The 19,546-nt window shown below is 39.6% G+C and overlaps 2 protein-coding genes across 10 annotated transcripts in view; one reads left to right on the forward strand and one right to left on the reverse strand.

The window, feature by feature from the left end:
* LOC129744067 (WW domain-binding protein 4) overlaps positions 1-19,546 on the forward strand; it is a 50,312-nt gene that overhangs the window by 16,348 nt on the left and 14,418 nt on the right. The window lies entirely within an intron of this gene.
* LOC129744065 (protein artichoke) overlaps positions 1-19,546 on the reverse strand; it is a 63,741-nt gene that overhangs the window by 3,548 nt on the left and 40,647 nt on the right. For all 8 annotated transcript variants that reach the window (XM_055736409.1, XM_055736406.1, XM_055736408.1 and 5 more), the window contains exons 2-3: positions 8,314-8,791; positions 6,012-8,256 (exon numbers count right to left, since the gene is read on the reverse strand). In XM_055736409.1, the coding sequence (XP_055592384.1) occupies positions 6,012-8,256; positions 8,314-8,519 (2,451 nt within the window). In that variant the 5' untranslated portion in view covers positions 8,520-8,791. The remainder of the gene's footprint in view (positions 1-6,011; positions 8,257-8,313; positions 8,792-19,546) is intronic.

Genomic DNA, 19,546 nt, shown 5'->3' on the forward strand with positions numbered 1-19,546 from the left:
ATCAATATTCAAATAAAAGTTACCAAATTTAAATTACATCACGGAAAACAATTTTATCCCCCAAATACACCATACAGTATGTATCTTGGAGTACTTCAACTTGAATAAACTCGATTAGAATATTCATTCACATTACCAATAAATTTTATCTGCTATTGTATTTGTTCATACTCTCCTAGCGTTGCTCATCAAAGACAATTTCTGGAGCGATCTGGAATGCCTGCGTACTGTATCTGCCCCCTGATCGCACGAGAGATGTTGCCCTAGCCTGTCGGACGCAAAATTAGCACCCTTCTATCTTGACTTCAAGAACGCCGAATTTGACTTCATTTCTCGTAACGTGGTTATCATCGACTGGGAATCAGAGCTCGACCTATCTGATTCCAACGCTGTGGCTAAAACCATCTCGTTCATCTTGAATATACGGACTCCTTGGATCACTACAGAGCTACGACTACTAAATACGGAAAAGAGTGTGCGCTTAGAAATTATACTAAGAACATTTATCGTTACAAAAAAGTCAGCAAACGTTGTCACCAAAACTATTTAGCTCGAGTTCATCGTGATTTCAAGTCCAGACCAAAATCGTTTTGGAAACGTGTTAAAAGTCAGCGTAATGAACCTAGTCTGCCAACTCAAATGTTTCTGAATAGCAATACGGCAAACTGCGATCGTAAAATCTGTGATCTCTTTGCCCAAAAATTCTCGTCTATCTTTAATACAGTTATGGAATAATCGGCAATCGAAGAATGCTGGTGACTGGTCGTCGCTATGGAAACGGAAGTTTTTCTTTTATAAACAATCGTAAAAAATCTTTTAGTCTACATTAAGCTCTTTACAAACCAAGAAGCTAATAAATCTTATCCAGTGTAAAATTTTGTTCCAGTTATTATTAATCAATTATCAAGAGGCTATGGACGACTCACGCAAAGATTCTGTCCACGGGATCCCGCAGTATTCGGGCTCCGGCTTTGACAATTGGCGCTTCAGAGTGGAAGCGTATTTCAAATCGGTGAATCTTTTGGACGGGGTTAAGAACGATCCCAAGGCGGTTCCGGTTGAACGTGCTTAGTTCCTGGAGAAGGACGGAAAGGCGACTTATTTGCTGATTTCGTTCATTCACGAAGACCTGCTGGACCTCGAACGGGACAAGGATACGTCAAAGGAAATTTTGACAAGTCTAATGCTGCAAGTGGAGGTAAAGCGATAGCCTTCGCGACTGGAAGGAGTTTTTCGGAACGAGAGTAGGGTGTCGTGTCCTTCATATTGGGTTCTGGAGCCACGGACTATATCGTGAACGTGAAACATTGTTTCGCTGACCTTACGAAGCTGAAAACACCTAGGATCATCACCGATCTTGGCATCGAGGTTCAATTACGAACGTCATTAAGGAAGACGTCAAATTGGTCCTGAACAGTGAATCAAAAATCGCCTACTATTGAAAGATAATGACACCCAACATGAACTTTTCATGACAAAAAAAATAAAATCTTAGTCGTTATCGTACGCTCGGAACGATAAAGACAAATTTCTTTGCTGATTGATTTCGATAATATTTTTTCAGAACATTCGTTTGTTGCTGTTGAAAAATATAAGGATAAGCGGTTCCGAAAATGGCAACTAAAACGCATCGGATCATAGCTTGAGAAATATTGGAAGAAAGCTCTTGGCCTCTTCATTAAGAAAATCGATAGTAGAATCGATTCGGGGACACTGGGTCGTGACCATGGCCTATCTGTCCGGTTCCGGAATGAAATATGTCAAAGTTATCGGATTGAAGCTTGCGACAAATTAATGAAAAGCTCTTGTCCTCTTCATGAAATGAATCGATAGGTGAATCGATTCGGGGACACTGGGTCGTGGCCTTGGCCAATCTGGCCGGTCCCGGAACGAAATATATTAAAGTTATCGGATTGAGACTTGTGACATATTGATAGAAAGCTCTTGGCCTCTTCATGAAGGGAATCGATAGGAGAAGTGATTCGGGGACACTTGATCGTGGCCATGGCCAATCAGGCCGGTTCCGGAACGAAATATGTCAAAGCTATCGGATTGAGACTTGCGACATATTGATGGAAAGCTCTTGGCCTCTCCATAAACGAAATCGATAGGAGAAGTGATTCGGGGACACTTGATCGTAGCCATGGTCAATCTGGCCGGTTCCGGAACGAAATATGTCAAAGTTATCGGATTGAAACTTTCTACATATTGAAAGAAAACTCTTGGCCTCAACATGAAGAGAATCGGTGGGAAAAGCGATTTGGGTACACTGGGTCGGGGCCATGGCCAAGCTGGCCGGTTCCGGAACGAAATATGTCAAAGTTATCGGATTGAGACTTGCGACATATTGATGGACCCAATGTCCCCGAATCACTTCTCCTATCGATTTCGTTTTTGAAGAGGCCAAGAGCTTTACATCAATATGTCGCAAGTCTCAATCTGATAACTCTGACATATTTCGTTCCGGAACCGGGCAGATTGGCCATGGTCACGACCCAGTGTCCGCGAATCGATTCTCCTATCGACTTCGTTTACGAAGAGGCAAAGAGCTTTCCATCAATTTGTCGCAAGTTTCAATCCGATAACTTTGACATATTTCGTTCTGGAACCGGGCAGATTGGCCATGGCCACGATCAAGTGTCCCGTAATCACTTCTCCTATCTATTCCTTTCATGAAGAGGCCAAGAGCTTTCTATCAATACGTCGCAAGTCTCAATCCGATAACTTTGATATATTTCGTTCCGGAACCGGCCAGATTGGCCACGGCCTCGACCTAGTGTCCCTGTACTACTTCTAGCATGGTTTCCCTTAAAGTTAGGCTAAGAGCTCTTCTCAGATAGCTTATGATCTGGTCACATAATTTTTCATTATTACGAAATCAGATAGATTACCCACATAAGCGAAGCGGATTGGCCCAAGTTGTAAATTTCAGGACAATTTCACATTAAAACTGGTCAGTATCTTCTCAGCGACGCGACAATTCTTGATTGCCTATTTCATTTTGGCATGATACACATACGCGAGAGACAAAAGGTTGTCGCACAGAGAGAGAATAAAGACAAAACCACACGTCTACTTTGTCGCTTGTTTTGAGATAATATCAGGGACAATTTGATTCACTGGTCCTGAAGGATGTGCTGTTTGTTCTTGATCTTCGAGAGAATATTTTGTCTTTTGATGGCAAAAGCAAATTTGAACGTTTCTTTCAAGAAATCGGAAGCAACTGTGCGGTACGACGGCAAGCTGATCGGAAAATGTTCTATGCGTGGCAACGAAGCGGAAGTTTTGCGTGTCCAAAAGGATCCAGGTTGAGCCAATTGCAGCGTATACACCACAGCAAAATGATGTTTCAGAACGATTCAATCGAACAATCATCAAAAAGTTTCTTGTGATGTTGTCCGAATCCCAAACTCCGAAGCCGCTGTTGAACGAAGTGGTTCTGGCTGCGGTATACATAACCAACAGATGTCAAACGAGTGCCCGACCTTGCCTTGCTCTGCAAAAATGTGAACAAGCCACAAACCAGACATGAGCCAACTTCGCGTTTTTGGCTGTGAAGCGTATACTTGGATGGCGGCGCAACAGAGAAGAAAACTGGACCTTACTTTATGGACTCAAGCAAAGCTCACGTTGTTGGAATAATGAATGACCGTCTTCTGAACTTCGGTTTTACCTGTTCCTGCCATGACTATTGCTCTACCTAAATCGACGATCAAGGGCGGGTGTATATCGTCATCTACGTTGACGACCTGCTCATCGTTGGCGGTCGTCTGGAGCTGATGGAGCAGATCATTCTAACCCTTTCCAAAAACCTTCAAGTGACGGACCTTGGGAAAGTGGACTCCTTTCTCGGAATCAAGAAGCGATATGGTCGTGCTGCTGGTTCGATGTATCTGAGTCAAGAAGTCGCTGTGGATAGTGTGTGGAAGAAATTCGATATGACAGATTGCAACCACGTAAAGACACCAATGGAGAAGACTTGTTTTCTTCCAACGAATGAAGGAAATCCGGTCTGTCATCTGAATCGTGAACAACTTGGCAGTCTTATGTACACAATGCTATGTGTCCGTCCCGATTCGCCGTTGCATACTTGGGACTTTTTCAAAGTAAACCAGGTGAAGTACACTGGCAAGCACTGAAAAGAGCGCACGATACATGAAAGGCACGAAGAACCTCAAGCTTCAGTTCAAGCGAGACGAAATAGCTAGAGCACTGATCGGGAACGCTGATGCGGATTTTGCGTCGGATACTGAAGATAGGAAATCCGTGAGCGGTTATGTCTTCAAGTTATTCGGTAACACGGTGTCCTTGGCCAGTAGGAAGCAACAAACCGTTGCATTGTCATCCCGTGAGGCAGACGATGCAGCTTTAGCCGTAAATGTTTCCTAAGGACTGTGGCTTCAAAGAACTCTAGAAGATCTGCAGCTAGTTCCCCCTGGGAAACCGCTTAAGATTTTTGAAGACAATCGTGGCTGCATTGCGATGGCCACAAACACCGAAAACAAGCGTGTGAAGCATATTGATATGAAACACAATTTCCTGCGAGATCATGTGTACACGACAGGCTGCAGAACGTAGCAATAGGAAATTACGGATGCGTTCACCAATGTTCTGGAACCTGGACGTTTCTGCAACCTGCGGCTCCTCCTGGGATTGACCGAATCAGGGTGGGTGTTTAAATAACTGGCAATCAAAGAATGCTGGTGACTGGTCGCCTCTGTGGAAACGGAAGTTTTCTTTTTCCGCAACATTTTTTTTCAGTCTACATTCAGCTCTCCACTAACCAAGAAGCTAACAAATCTTATCCACTGTAAAAACTACCAATCTGGACATAAATTAACAGTTCGTACGGGGGACTCTTTCCCCAGACAATTCTCTGCTTCTTTTGGTGTGCCTCAGGGAAACCAATTAGGACCGATTATTTTCTTAATCTACTTCAACGATGCGCTCTCATATCTCGACGGCCCATAGCTATTATATGCTGACAACCTAAAACTCATTTTACAACATCCACGGCCAGGTCGATATTGATCTCCTGAACTGCTGGAGTGAGACAAGGATGTATTTTGTCACTGCTGCTTTTTCTCATCGTAATGGATGAGATCTTGACTGGATCGATTGACTTTAGATCAATCTGGCTCCGGATCGCCAGCAGTGGAGATCTTTTATCTCAGCCCTATGCGTCGGTCAATCAGCGCCGGAACCTTAGGTAGGTAGGCTTTCAAAACGATAGCTCAAACAGAACTGAAAATGTTCGCCATGAGAAATCCAATAATATGGGGGGTGGGGGACTAGGTGGGGGGGCATGGTGTATGATTTTAGGGTGAACAGTAAAAATTACTAATCAAGCTTTCAGTGCCTAGAATTTCATCTGCATAAAGTCCTTATACACTGCTGGACATACATACGTATTCGAAACTTTTAGTTTGTCTGTGCTTTAAGAATATTTCCTCTTTGTTATGGGAGAAGAGTAGAGTATTGGAAACGTCATGCCCTTAGATAGAGACCATTTCACAAAACTTGTTCACTATAAAAAATATTTAAATATCACAAACTATTTAGAGTTACTTTAAATCTAACTAAATGTGATGAGTTAGCTTATGTTGAATACTTATGTCCATCAGTGTATACCTATCCTTGTTGTTTTGGAAAGGCTCGATAATTAGCGAGCTCTTCAACACCTGGGGAATGGCTTTATTTTTATCTTATATGTTCTTTTAACACACTCGTCGCCATGGAACCCATATTCGGGTGACGGGTGTAATCCCTGGGAGGTCCCGTCACATCAAAAACGGGTGACGCTCTCTTACTGAAGTTAGCAGCTCAGTTTCACCATGCGTTTTAAATCATTGGGTACTCTCTCTTTATTTTCATGCTCCGAGAATTTCTTTGGGCTTGGTTAGTAAAACTACCAAAATTTGCGTGGCTACGAACGTGTTGAGAGGGCTTGAAACCAATTTATTTGTTTGATGCGTCCTTGCAGAGTTTTATAAAAGATAAAAACAACTCACCTGAAGGTTCGGCAGATCCTCGAATATTCGATCCTTCAGCTCGCTCAGCTTGTTATCGGCCAGCACCAGCTCCTGCAGTTCGGGTAGATTCCGCAGCGAACCATGTTCCAGTATCATCAGCTCGTTACTTGAAAGATCCATGTACTGGAGCAGCGGTAGATTTCTCAAGGAACCCTGAGACAGTTGATTGACCTTGTTGTTGGAGGCTTTCAGCTCTTCCAGGTTTCGCCAGGATCCGAGGACGTTCGGGGTCAGTTCGGTTAGTTGGTTAAAGCTGACGTCAACCTCCTTGAGTTCGGTTAAACCGGAGAGGGATTCCGGTAGCTCACGGAGGTTGTTCCCTGATAGATCGAGGGTCTGGAGGGATCGACTGTTGCGGAAAGCTTTCGGGGATATTTCTACGATGCTGTTTCTGGAGGCGTCGAATCGTTCCAGGTGTCCGTTGTTGTCTAGCAGGTGGTCTACGAGGACTTCTATTCGATTTCCTTGAAGGTTCAGTTCACGAAGGTTGTCCAAGGGGCTGAGTGATCGTTCGTGAAGCGCTAACAAGCGATTGTCTTCCAGATTTAGCACTTCTAAACGACTAAGCCCTGTTAGGCTGCCTTCATCGATGCTTTGCAATTGGTTCCTTGAAAGACTCAAGTAGCGCAATTGGGGAGTCGTTTGGAAGGTACCTTTAGGAGCTTTGGTAAGTCGATTTCCGCTTATGTCTAGCATCCGGAGAGCTGGAAGATCCAGAGAACTAGCTGGAACCTGAGGGAAGTTTTCGATTTGATTTCCCTGGAGATTGACCCGTTCAACTGCCAGGGGTAGGCCTGGGGGAAATTCTTTTAGTTTATTACCTCCGGCATCGATTTCAAACAAGTGGTTTAAATCACGGAAGGTCGTCGGATGAAGAATGGTCAGCTCGTTGAAGGAGATGTTGACGGTCTCAAGCATCGGAGTGTGAGCGAAGGCCGAGGAATCAAGCGAGTTGAGGTAGTTTCCACTGATGTCGAAACGTCTCAAGGAGGGAACTCCTATCAAAAGTGTTGGTTCTACCCTTCTGAAGTTGTTGTAAGAGATGTCGATCCCTTTCAGGCCGGGCAGATTCCAGAATGGCATCGGTAACAGGTCTGAGAGGGAATTGTTACTCAAGCGAAGTTCTCGGAGCCCAGGCATGGCCATGAAGGCATCTCGCTCAATCATTCGGATCTTATTGTTGTTCAGATACAGCTGTTCGAGGGTTCCATGACCTCTGAGAGCTCCGAAAGGAATCGCTTCGAGTTTGTTATGGCTCAGGTCCAGGAACCTTAACATGGGTAGCGCATCGAGGAGTGATCTCATTTCTTCAATTCGACTGATCTCGTTCTTCTGTAGGTGAATTACCTCAACTCCGCTTCCGGAAGCTTGCAGGAACGACTCCGGATGAACTCTTCTCAAATAGTTGTTCTCCAGATGGACCAATTTCAAACTTGGCGTTCTATGAAATGCCCCATGGTAGATCTCCGTAATGGTGTTATCGTTCAAAAAAAGTTCCTTCAACGCCGGAAGATCAACAAAGCTGGCTTCGTTCAGCCGAGATATAACGTTTCGATCAAGTCTCAGAGTCATCAAGTTGGGAATATCTTTAATCGCTCGACCTATCATGCCTGCGTCACCAATCTTATTCCCACTCAGTTGTAACGTTTTAAGATTAGTCAACCCTACAAAGGCTCGTAGATGAACCCAGTCAATTCCGTTTTCCGACAAGTTTATGGTAGTCAACTTCGGTAGATCATTGTAGAGACCTCCTTCAACCCTGTTTAACGCTCGACTACCAGTTATACTTATTGTTTCCAAATTTTTCAAGTCACGGAAACTCTGTGGAGCTATCTCTATCAACGAAGAACTCTGTACATTGATGTATCGTAACTTCGGAAGACCCGAAAAGTCGGGCAATCGCTTCAAATTCTCGCTCTGGATAGTAACTGCTTCCAACTTTCTCAAGCCAACCAAACTATCCACCGGTAGACTACGAAGATTTCGCTCGACTATAAATATCTCCACCAAAGTTTTGTCCAAGTCGTTGAGCCACCCGTTGGAGACTCGCTCCAAACCGTTGTGCCTCAACATAAGTCTCAGAATGTTCAACGGGGCAAATGTCCGTCCCGGAAGCGAGGGCAGGAAGTTATTCTCCAGAATCAGTTCATCGATCGGTCGGTTGATCGATTTGGAAACGGCCTTCAGACCGTTCAGCACCCTTGGAAGGTCGCTGTGAGAGCACCTGTAGAAAAAAACTCATTAGACCTTTCCTAAAATATTATAGTAAAAATCAACTTACCATATTTGAATTTCGCTGCCACGCTGTGAACATCGGCAAGGCAGTATGATATCCTGCGGGGGACAGATTGTGTCCCTTTGGGCCGAAACCCTTTGCTGTGCCCCGAGCACCAGCAGAAGCCCAACGAGTAAAACGAGATATTTCGAGGGATCAACATTAAAGCGCCTTCCGCAGCCTCTAAAGGCGACCTCGAAGAAAGCCTGCATTTTTCGTTAGCGATGATGAGTAATGATTATATTCCGCGGCTGGACGATTTCAGATTTATCCCCGGATAAATTACTGTTCATTTTCCGCGGCCCGTTGCTGGCTTTCACTTTCGGCAGTGTTCTCATAGCTCATTTGCATATGCGCGACTTGGTCAGTTATTGCGTTTCGTTTAATTAAGATTGATCCCAAACTGTAGACTGACTTCCAAACGTTGGGTCATCTCCAGGGTTTAACTATGGAAGATCTTTATGATTCAGTCGGTCGTTGATACCTGAAAATAAACAACTCATAAAATTGAAGCACGCTGTATTAAGATTGAGCAATTTTGAATATGAGCGAATCAGAGCTAAATTATGCAAAAGCGATATTTCATGCTTGGCTGCGTTGATTTTTTTCCTTCTGTAGTGGTTTTTGTCAATGACCGTTTATTTGCCTGAATTTTCATACCTACATATATGAATTAAAAAAAAAATCAATACCGTAACAAACTTTACTCCAATTTACTTACAATTTGTGCGTAAGGAGTGTATTCGAAAATAAATGCGACACTTTGATTTTGAATAACTTTTGAATGCATTTGAGGAAATTGATGAAATTTTTCGTGAAACTTCATGGTAATGTTATGTGTAGGGGAAAGTCGGGAAAGACGGACACCCTAAGGTAGAATCGCAATAGAAAATCAAATAATGTCGTTATTTGTCGCAGTCTTTGAGCAGATGGGCAGTTTAGGATTTTGTTATTTCATTCATCAATGGCATAAGAAAATTTTCTTCAGCAAAACTGTTTTTATAGCCATCTAAAATATGCTTGCAAATTACACTTTTTAAAAATCGTCCGTTAAAACGGAAACTTCGAATCCGCTAGCGAAACAACGTGGTTTTCGGTATTCCGTATTCTACAGGAGCTTTTTTCACCGGGAATCAACTTTTGACAATTTGTATGGCCTGTTTGAGATTCTGAATGCTTTTCGATCGATAATTGTTCTTGCTAGGGTCTCTTGAAGCCATATGTAGGATCAAACCGATGAAAATTTTTAAATACCTGGGGAAACTTATGTGCCCATTTTATCCGACCTTGAAGTTTCCGTCTTACCCGACCTAGGAACTTTTTTTTAAACGTTTGTTGCTCAAGCCCGTCGATTAAAATTCGCTGGTTTTCTTCCAGTTTGTCAATGAGAAGCCTAATCAACATTCCACCGTTGATATTTACGAAAATGTTGCGAGTTATGGACAATATTTTGTGTAGAGAAAATAACATCAAATGGTGCATCTTCAATTTTTTGTTTGTTTTCTTTACTATTATGAGACCTTACTTGCTGTAAATCAACAAAGGATCTCGGAAGTGTTGATACACACAGGCAAACATATTCCCATCATTAGATTTGTGCCAAACATTGTCATGTTCGAAATATTGAAAGTGTCCGCCTTACCCGACTTTCCTCTACTTGTACAAAATTTGGTGACAATCTGCGAAGTGGTTTTTGAGATAGCGTCAAATACAGAAGATCATAGACAATTTTTTTGGATAGGTTCGAGAAAAATTCAGAAAAAATTCGAGTGGGAGATCCAAAAACAGTTGGAAATCAGCTGTTCGACCGAAATTCATATGGTAAATCGTTTAAAGAGTCCTAGAAGATCTAACAGTGAACTTAATTTGTATAATAGAGAAGGAAAAAAAGTCTTGATTTGGAAAAGATAATTCTAAGTATTCATTAAAGATGGCGCACGTGGTACCCAAATCTTCTTCTTTCGCAACTACTGAACTAGTGGAAGACGTGTAAGATGATTTGGACAATCGTAAATATGTTGGTGCCCTGTTCTTGGATCTGAGAAAAGTGTTCGATACGATTGATCATTCGTTGCCACTACAGAAACTAGAATGGCCCCTTCGGCTAATCGAAAGCTATTCAACAGCTCATCAACAATTTGTGGCCTCAACAGAAGTATCAAGCGCCAAAAGGACCATAATGACAGGAGTACCACAGGGAAGCAACCTGGGTCCACTCATGTTTTTGGTCTTTATCAACGGCCTCCCGCTGATGCATCTGCACGCCAAAGTTCGGTTTTTCGTCGACGATACCCTATTCTCATACAGCGATGCCGATCATCTTAAGATAGTGAAATGGATTGGAAATGATTTGGAAGCCCCCAGGAATACTTCAACTATAGTTTCCTCTTGTTGAACTTATCGAAAACCTCGTACATATACAGCTGCCGTTGGTCAGTACAGGCAGCCCGATAATTGGACGGGAACGCGAGTTCAAATTTTTAGGACTACATTTGTACGATACTTTAAGCTGCACAGCCAACATAGAGCACCTCAGAAGAACATTGGCTCCAGTCTGTGCGGCTTTTTGGAAAATTTCTGCGTTCATTGCCTGAAAAACGTATACTTCGGACTGTTTCACTCAAGCGAGGTTGCAATACCTTGTATCACTATGGGGCAAAGCCTGCAAAAGTCATCTTAGAGAGCTGCAGACTATGCAATATAGGGCCCTTATGATTAGTCTTCGCCTTAAGGTTGTATTTAGATTGTCGTATCAACCCACAAACTTCCGACAAGCAGGGACTCATCAAAACATGCGCTTCGAAAGAATAAAAAATAATTTAAATTTTTAATAATTAAGAACAGGGATACTCCTAAAAATTTATTTTTGCATCCAAACGTAAAAATTTATCATAACTTAATACGAATTTTGCAAAATTGTGTGACTTATGTGTATAAATGCGGGCAAAATTCAGTCAGGTTTCCATAAAATTCGGAGGTTCAGGCCCGATTGGACTTTTCCTAAATATCCGGGAATAAACCAGACAATCTGGAATGCCAACTTTGAAGCTACAGATGAGCACAAGCATCACTAAGTCCAGAGGCAAAGTGATTATTATTTAAGCCTCAAGCCGAAATATTGTTGCGTCACGCGTGGTAAATATGTTCAGAAGATTTGTTTTTTTTTTTAATTTAATAAAATTTGGCCTTGTTTCGTCTGCAATGGAATATTGGAAAAAAACCTTTTTTTTGTGTTCCGAATTGTTTTGCCAAACATAGACAGATTGAGTCAATTTAGGAATGAATAATGGCAATTCACATTATCAATGTCTTATGGTTTTCATAAATGACCTTTAAAAATCCTATCCCTGCAGTGGTATTTTAATACAATTAAGAAAATCCTTGGAATCTGTAAAATATTTCAAGAATAAAGAATCAAAACTGTAAGCTAGATTCATCGACGAGAGGATTCTGGCTAAAAATGTATATACACCAAAAATAATAAAGAAATTAATTTTACGGGATTTTTCACGTAAACTAAGTTTTTGATGTATCCCATCGACTCTACGTGTGTCCTGTAGCAACCACATTACTTCCGCGCAACTAATACATATCAACCGGTAACTGATATTTGAATTTCACGTAAATTCTAAGTGGGTGTCTTGAATTCCGTTTTGATCAATTTTTTCGTGCGTGTGATCATTTTTCTTATAAGGAAAAAGGCACTCTTCCGACAGCTTAATTTGTTTATACGTTTTAAAATTTTCCTAGTTACCAAAAAAAAATTTGGCCAGCCTTGATACATCTAGTCCCCCTTCCAGGGAGAAAAGTTTCATGTATCCGAATACCAGCGAGCTACTAACATATTCGGAATTGACATTTTCGCTGGCAAGGCGAATATTCCGGTAAGTTTCATTGGTTTCGTATTGACGACTGAATCCATATTATTTTCTTTATTTCTTTTTCTAGAATACCTGTACAAGAAATCTAAGAAGAAGAAGGATCGGGAAGTACTGGCTTCAAGAAGACGTTTATAGTCAGGAAGATTCCGGAAGTATCGGAGGTGAGAACAGTCAGGTGGCCCGAAGGAGGTTTTCTATACACGGCCCCTGCCACAGCATCGATTTCCACTGTTGGAGGTTCCAACAGTCCAGCTTCAAGGAAATTATCGGAATCCGTGCAATTTTTGATTCCGACAAAATCGACACATGATGATCCGAGAAACTGCATTTGGGAAATCCAAATTATAAAATTGGAATTTTTTGAAAATAAGTTTCATAGTTATTTTCGATTTAAATAAAAACAATAATAAAAAGAAAAATTTCGATTTAAATAAAAACAATAATAAAAAGGAAAAGTAGTCACCGTAGCTTTCAAAAATACATCGCGTTGAACTCACTCAAAATTACGTAAAATGTAGGTGACTTTCTTAAAGCTCCAATTCCTACAAGGACGCGTTTGCATATTTATTTCGTAGCATCTACGTGAAAATCAAGTGGATAAAAATTATGTAGTTTTTCACGTAGCCACTACTTGGAGATTATTTTGGGTGTATGAACGATCAAAATTTGCATGTTTTTTAGCGGGTGATCCCAAACTTTTGACCGGCAGTGTATGTTGCAACAAACGAGATCCGAATTTATCAAAAATATATACTTATTCCAGAAAAGACAAGAACTTTACCAAATTTTCTCGCATTCATTGCATTCGCTCAATATAGCTGAATTGTATTGGATAAGAGCAAGTTCACTGGTGTTGGGAAAAAGTGGTAGAAATTTTGATATTATGAAAATTTTACCATGCAAAAATGTTTTCAAGATCTTGGGGCGCTGTATTTTTTACAACACTGTTTCTATTTCAGCCGTATGTGATAGAAATATTGCTATTTTTGCATCACAGCATGCGAAAATACAACACGTGTTGTAAAAAAACTTGAAGGCCACAGATCTTGGAAACGTTTTTACATTGCAAAATTTTCAAAATGTGCCGCAAGTGGCAAAATTTCTACCACTTTTTCCCAACACCAGTGAACTTGTTTAAAGGACAGAAAATTGAAAAAATGGGTAAACATCAAGTCTTTATCAAGCCGTCCACACTTACCCCAGGTAGGGTTTGGATAATTTTTTTTTGTCTTTTTATAAATAAACTCTTTTTTGTTCATTTTCAACCGCCGATCCTTTTCCTAACTAGTTTTTTCGTATTTTATTTATTTATTTATTTATTCTTTATTAATGCAACGTAAGATTGATAATCTTTTAATTTGTTACATTGTGAGTAATAATTCGTTTGATATGAAAAGAAAAAACTTAGAAATAACTGTTTCTGAATGTGTACCTATTATAAATGTAAAAATACCCTAACTTTAACTATTCAGTTTTGCCAATAAACTCTCTCTGAAACTTCCTCTGTTTGTGATATTCTTGATAGCGTTGGGTAGTTGATTCCAGTTTGCGATACCCCTTACCATGAATGAGCAATTATAGTAACTGGAGCTATGGTTTGGTATTTGAAAGCTGGAAGAGCGTGAGTTTCGAAGTGGTATAAGTAGAGATCTTAAATACGGAGGAGTGCCACTAGTAATCAAGTTGTGCATGACCATACAAGAACGGAAATGATAAAACTTATCAAAACAACAGCCTAGAAGATGCTTCTGTAAGTAAGTTACTCTGGAAAATCTTGGAAGTCTGAATACATATCTGACACAGGCATTCAAAGCCACTTTGAGTCTTGCCAGTGAAGAAGCTGAGGCATTGGATATAACAAAAGCTCCGTATGTGAAGTGGGGTAAGATGAATGTTTTAAAGAGCTTGAGTTTTGATTGAACATCTAAGAATCTAGTTGTGATGTTCAACTGCTTGAGAGTACAATAAATTTTAGCACATTGATGTTTAATTTGCATTCCCCAATTAAAACTACGATCGAAAATTACACCAAGGTTGTTAATTTTGTCAACAAAAGTCAGTGTTTCGCAATTCAGAACTAAATCAGGTGGTACATAGGAACGATTCGATTTATCAATCAGGATGGCTTGGGTTTTGGATGCATTTATAGGTAACAAGTTATTTTCTGACCATCTGTATAAGCTAAGAAGGTCCTGATTAATTTTGAGAGTCAAATCAGTGCGATTATATTTGCCATAGTTGCAAAAATACAATTGTACATCATCGGCAAATAAATGGACCGAGCAATGTGAAAGTACGTGTGGTAGATCATTTATAAACATTGAAAATAAAATGGGACCGAGTACCGATCCTTGGGGAACACCTGATTTAATATTTTCAAATCCAGATAGATTATTCTGATGAAAAACTGCTTGTTTCCGGTCATCCAGGTATGATCCAGGTATGAATTTGCTGCAGATGAACTGAATAAAAAAGACGAAACTAGTTTGTTATACAATTTCACATGGGACACGCGGTCGAAGGCCTTTGAAAAATCAATCAAGAGTAGAATGGCTATCCCTTTTCTATCAATGCATTTGGATATATCGTCGTGTACTTTTATTAAAGCAGTTTCAGTGCTGTGCTTTTTACGAAAACCAGATTGGAATTCGTTTAAGAGTCCATTTTGATTAATGTGAATAGATATTTGTTCCTTGACTATTTTCTCGAAAACTTTTGATAAAGAGCACAGTAGACTTATAGGTCTCAAATTAGAAATCGTATCACAATTATATTTTTTGGGCAAAGGTATTATTTTTGATGTTTTCCAATCAGAAGGAAATTTCGAAGATATGATAATACAATTAAATAAATGTTTCAGAACAGGAAGAATTTTCGGGAGAACAATTTGAATAAGTTTTATTGGAATGTTATCAAATCCAGTTGCATTTGATTTTATAGAATACGCTGCATTAATTATTTCATAATCTTCAACGAGCCTGAATTTAAATCCGTTTGATCTATGAGGAGCTGTAAATGAACTTGAGCAATCAGTAAAATTTGTAGAGAAATAGGAGTCTATTTCATCAGCCGAGAAGTTACTATTTTGGTGAGATTCGGAAGATCTTTTAGTCAGGCCAAGTTTTTTTATATTTCGCCACACAGCTTTGGGTGGAAGATTAAAATCAATAGTTTTTTTTGTCGATTTCACTTTTTGCATTTTGAATTAAAGTGTTCACTCGATTTCGAAGTTGTTTGAATAATGATAAATTTTCTGAGGATTTATTGCGTTTCCAATTACGGTAAGCCAAATCTCTATTGATATCATTTGTAAACCACAGATTCTTCTTAAAGTTTCTGAACTTATAACGAAAAAACCTTTCATGAATAAGATTGAGCTCAATGTTCAGCATGTTCAATATTATATCAGGGTCGTTAACACAAGTGTAACTTTCACAGCTAAATTCTTCAAGAGCAGAATTCAAACCATTGAAATCATAGTTCGAATAATCGCGATACCAGTATCCCGTAACTGGATCATCACGTGAAAAGTTGAGTGTGCAAAAAATAAGGTCGTGGTGTGAAATTCCGGGAATTGAAACTTGATTGAACTTGTCTACAAATTCTGATGAATTAGTCAGTAAAAGATCGAGTAAAGAGGAACCAGTATTGTGAAAGAAAGTGGGCTCTGTACCTACGCTGTCAAACGATAACGACTGTAAAGAATCAAGTAATCGCTGAGAATGTGAAGATCGCTTTTTTAAATCTGTGTTAAAGTCACCTATAAAAAATGTATGTTCGTAATTAAGGCCGAATTCATGAAAATGGTTCACGAGAGTTTCGGAACAGTCATTTCTTGGGGGGTTGTAATAGACACCAATCAAGATTCGAGATGAGCCTATAGATAATTCAAAAATAAAGAATTCCGAAGAATTTATAGAATCCACATGGGTGGAAGATTTTTTAAGGATTTTATGTTTCAGGTTGCTTCGAATGTAAACACAAATTCCTCCACCATGACGATTTCGATCATTGCGGAGAATATAATAACCATCGATATGTACTTGGGAATTGCGAATTGAATCATCCATCCAAGTTTCGGTCATGCAAATAACACCTGCTTTGCTATCATAAAAAATATACTTGAGTTCTTCAAATTTGGTCATATGGCGAGCACAGAGACTTTGAACATTGATATGGCAAACATTAATCAAGTTATTACTCATGGCAGCATTTAAAACAGCCTTAGTTATATGTGAAGAGGTATCGTTAAAAGGAGGACTAACCATTGTCAATTAAAAAAGTTGTGATGAGAAAGAACAGAAAGAGCGTCTCGGCAAAACTTAAAGCTAATGTGAGTGGTATGAAAATTGGAATATAAACCATTTCTGATAACAAATGAAAAAAAAAAAAATCGCAAGAAACTATCAGGGGTGTACAAGTGTAAAGAGAAAAAAAAAATTCCAACGAACTATTTTGAGCAGTGATTTTACAAACTAGGGAAAATATTATTATCATCATACCGCGTATTTTTTGAAGCACAGTTGTGCTGTATCTCACGCTTCTATGTCCAAAACGATCAGGAACGACCAGGAACAGCATCAACAGGATCCAATCAGCAACATCAGCTACAGACTTTTAGGAAGGACATGGATACATGGATAACTTAAGGATGGATTCACAGGAGTATTATGGGGAAGGAGAAGGGTTTTAACAAGGAAAGGTAAATGTGTACTTCGTTTTAACTTTCAGGAGCGGACGGAATCAAAAGGATTTTAGGATGGGAGTCAAAGGAATAATTGGGAAGGAAAAGAATAGCTATCAAGGAAGGGTTTGATGGCGTCGGCCGGGCAGTTGATCAACTCGATGAATCGGTGTGAACACGGATGAACCAGTCAGCTTCACAAATACAGTACCATCTCTCGTCTGCACGTTTTGTAGGGCACCCATCTTCTTCAATTTAATCGCCTCAGATCTAATAATTCTTGCATGTTGAGCCAGATTTTCATTGATGAAAACACGACTGTCGTTATCAAATCCGATGTTACGCAGGGTTAGGGAGCGATTCCTCAGATAAGCCCGGTAAAATTCATTCTTAGAATTTCGAAGAGCAAACTCACACAGTATCAGTGGCGATGATCCAGGTTTTATCGGGGGTTTGGAGAGACGCAACAATTTTGCCATGGGATTGTTGGTGAAGCCAAGTTCAGAACAAATATTTTGGAACATGATGTCTAAATCTTCTCCTTCAACGTGAGGAATACCAGAAATAACGAGCTCACAATTTTTCTCCAGCTTTTCGGTACATTCCAAGCTAAACTGAAGATCAGCACGAATGGATAGGATGTCGTCGTTTATCTTTGTAACATTGCAAGAACATTCTTCTTTCAATGCACTTAGCTGATCTTCCAAACCCTCGATCCGTTGACGCAACTCCCCGGTACATTCCTCGATTTTTGCCTCGATGCTAGTTTGAATCCGGTCATTCTCTACAGCCATCATGCGACGCATTTTGTCCCACAAATCAGTTAGAGACTCAATCTCCTCGGTGTCGCTGGATACAGCTAAGTCGTCTTTCGTACGTTTTGGTGCTCGCCCGTCAGCAAACAAGGCAGGCAACGATGATGTAGATCTTGTTGTTATTGTTGTTGGGCGACCAGTAGTGGAGGTGTTTACAGGCTTGTTTTTGTTTTTGTCCATTTCTGCTTCGCAACTGGTTCTTTGCTGGTGTTTCTGAAGGGTGAACTATTTTCCGGGAACCGTATGACGTGGAAGTATGCTACTGAGGGTATAGCAAGCACGATAAACTGATAGTTTTTTCGATTTTTTTGGAAATGTTCAATCGAATAAGGAATCACTTTCACTATCGGCAATCACTACCGCACTTTACGGATGGAATCGTTCAAACTTTATCAATAATAGTGTTGAATTATGGGTGATAATAGACGATTTTTTACGACAGCTTTGAATACGCGTTAGGTACATTGCCCTTCAGAAACAGAAAACGTATGTAAGGATTGATTCAATGTAGAGTTTTTCGTCAAAAGCCAGCAAGTTTACGAGAAGAGGACTTGGTAGGCTATGGCCGTCGTTGACGGGTGTGTTTTTTTTACCGAAAAACTTCAAGAGCTCTCAAAATGAGAAACTAAGCTGAAAATTGGATCTTTAACTTGAAGAAATGGCCGTTGGACCAATTGAGGAGTCGGAATAGGTCTCATCGGTGGAAGAGAGAATTATCTTTAGAGCCGGAGCTAACAGGAGCCACACCAGCCGTTAAGAAAGAGAAAATTCTTCATGAAAAGCCGAAAGTGTTCCAACAATTACAACTCGTATCCTTTAAAAATTGGTTTTGATTGTTTATTTAGCAGCACATTTTCTGAAGCACTTATTTTTTCTGTTATATATTGTTTGATTTAATCTTTGTTATATTGTAAAATTTAAGTAAATCATTTCAGTTGAAAGTGCATTTTGCTTTTTTTTTTATAGAATTGCTTTTTTTTAGAACTATTTGTTCTACTGAAATCAAAATCAACAATGATGAAAATTTACCTTATGGTGGATGAAACTGGTAATTTTCTTTTTATTAAATTATATTTTAAAAATCAAATTTACACTGTGCAAAAGCTGTTTTTTCTTTGATTGATAAACCATGCACAGTTTTAAATAAACCATACATATAGTTAATTTTCTATTCAAAGCTACTTTTCAATAACCATGAGTAACAAAAAGCTGTCAAGTTTTAAACATTATGAATTCGATTGGTTTTATTAGTTATTTTTCAAGTGTCGAAAAAGTGCTGCTTTATATTCTGTTCAATTAAATTGAGTTTAATATATTTTTCAGATCATCGAAAGGTAGGTGTTTAACAATTTTTTTTTCTAAATTCAATATAAACTTCTCGTTGTATAAGGCTATGATCATTTGGTATCCGGGCATTTATTTCGGTGATAGCTACATTTCTAGAGCTCGCAAAACTTTAGCAGCGTTGTGTTGATTATGAAAAGGACTATCTTTATTATTTTTTTTACAGATTTTTAAGTTAACGTGTGTTTGAGATATTTACGATGGTTGAGAAGCATAAGCAGCCACACTAGAATGTTCACGAAGTTCAAACCATGCATCGGAATGGAACCTGATCTCAGCTATGGTAAAAAGTCTATGGTTATTGGAGATAGCTGAATGCAGACCCCTTAACAATCCAGTAAATTCGTTTTCGGAAGATACCCAGCAAATCACTAGAAATGAGCAGTTTCATAGATCGTAATCTGTGCAACCGGTTTTTACGCAATGTGATAGATATGTTCTGATGGACCAAAAAATTTATGTTAAAAACCCAATTTAAGAGGTCAAATTCGTCGAGATGCCTATTCACGGAAAGG

Source organism: Uranotaenia lowii, chromosome 2 (assembly GCF_029784155.1).
Source record: "Uranotaenia lowii strain MFRU-FL chromosome 2, ASM2978415v1, whole genome shotgun sequence".
Classification (NCBI taxonomy): Eukaryota; Metazoa; Arthropoda; class Insecta; order Diptera; family Culicidae; genus Uranotaenia; species Uranotaenia lowii.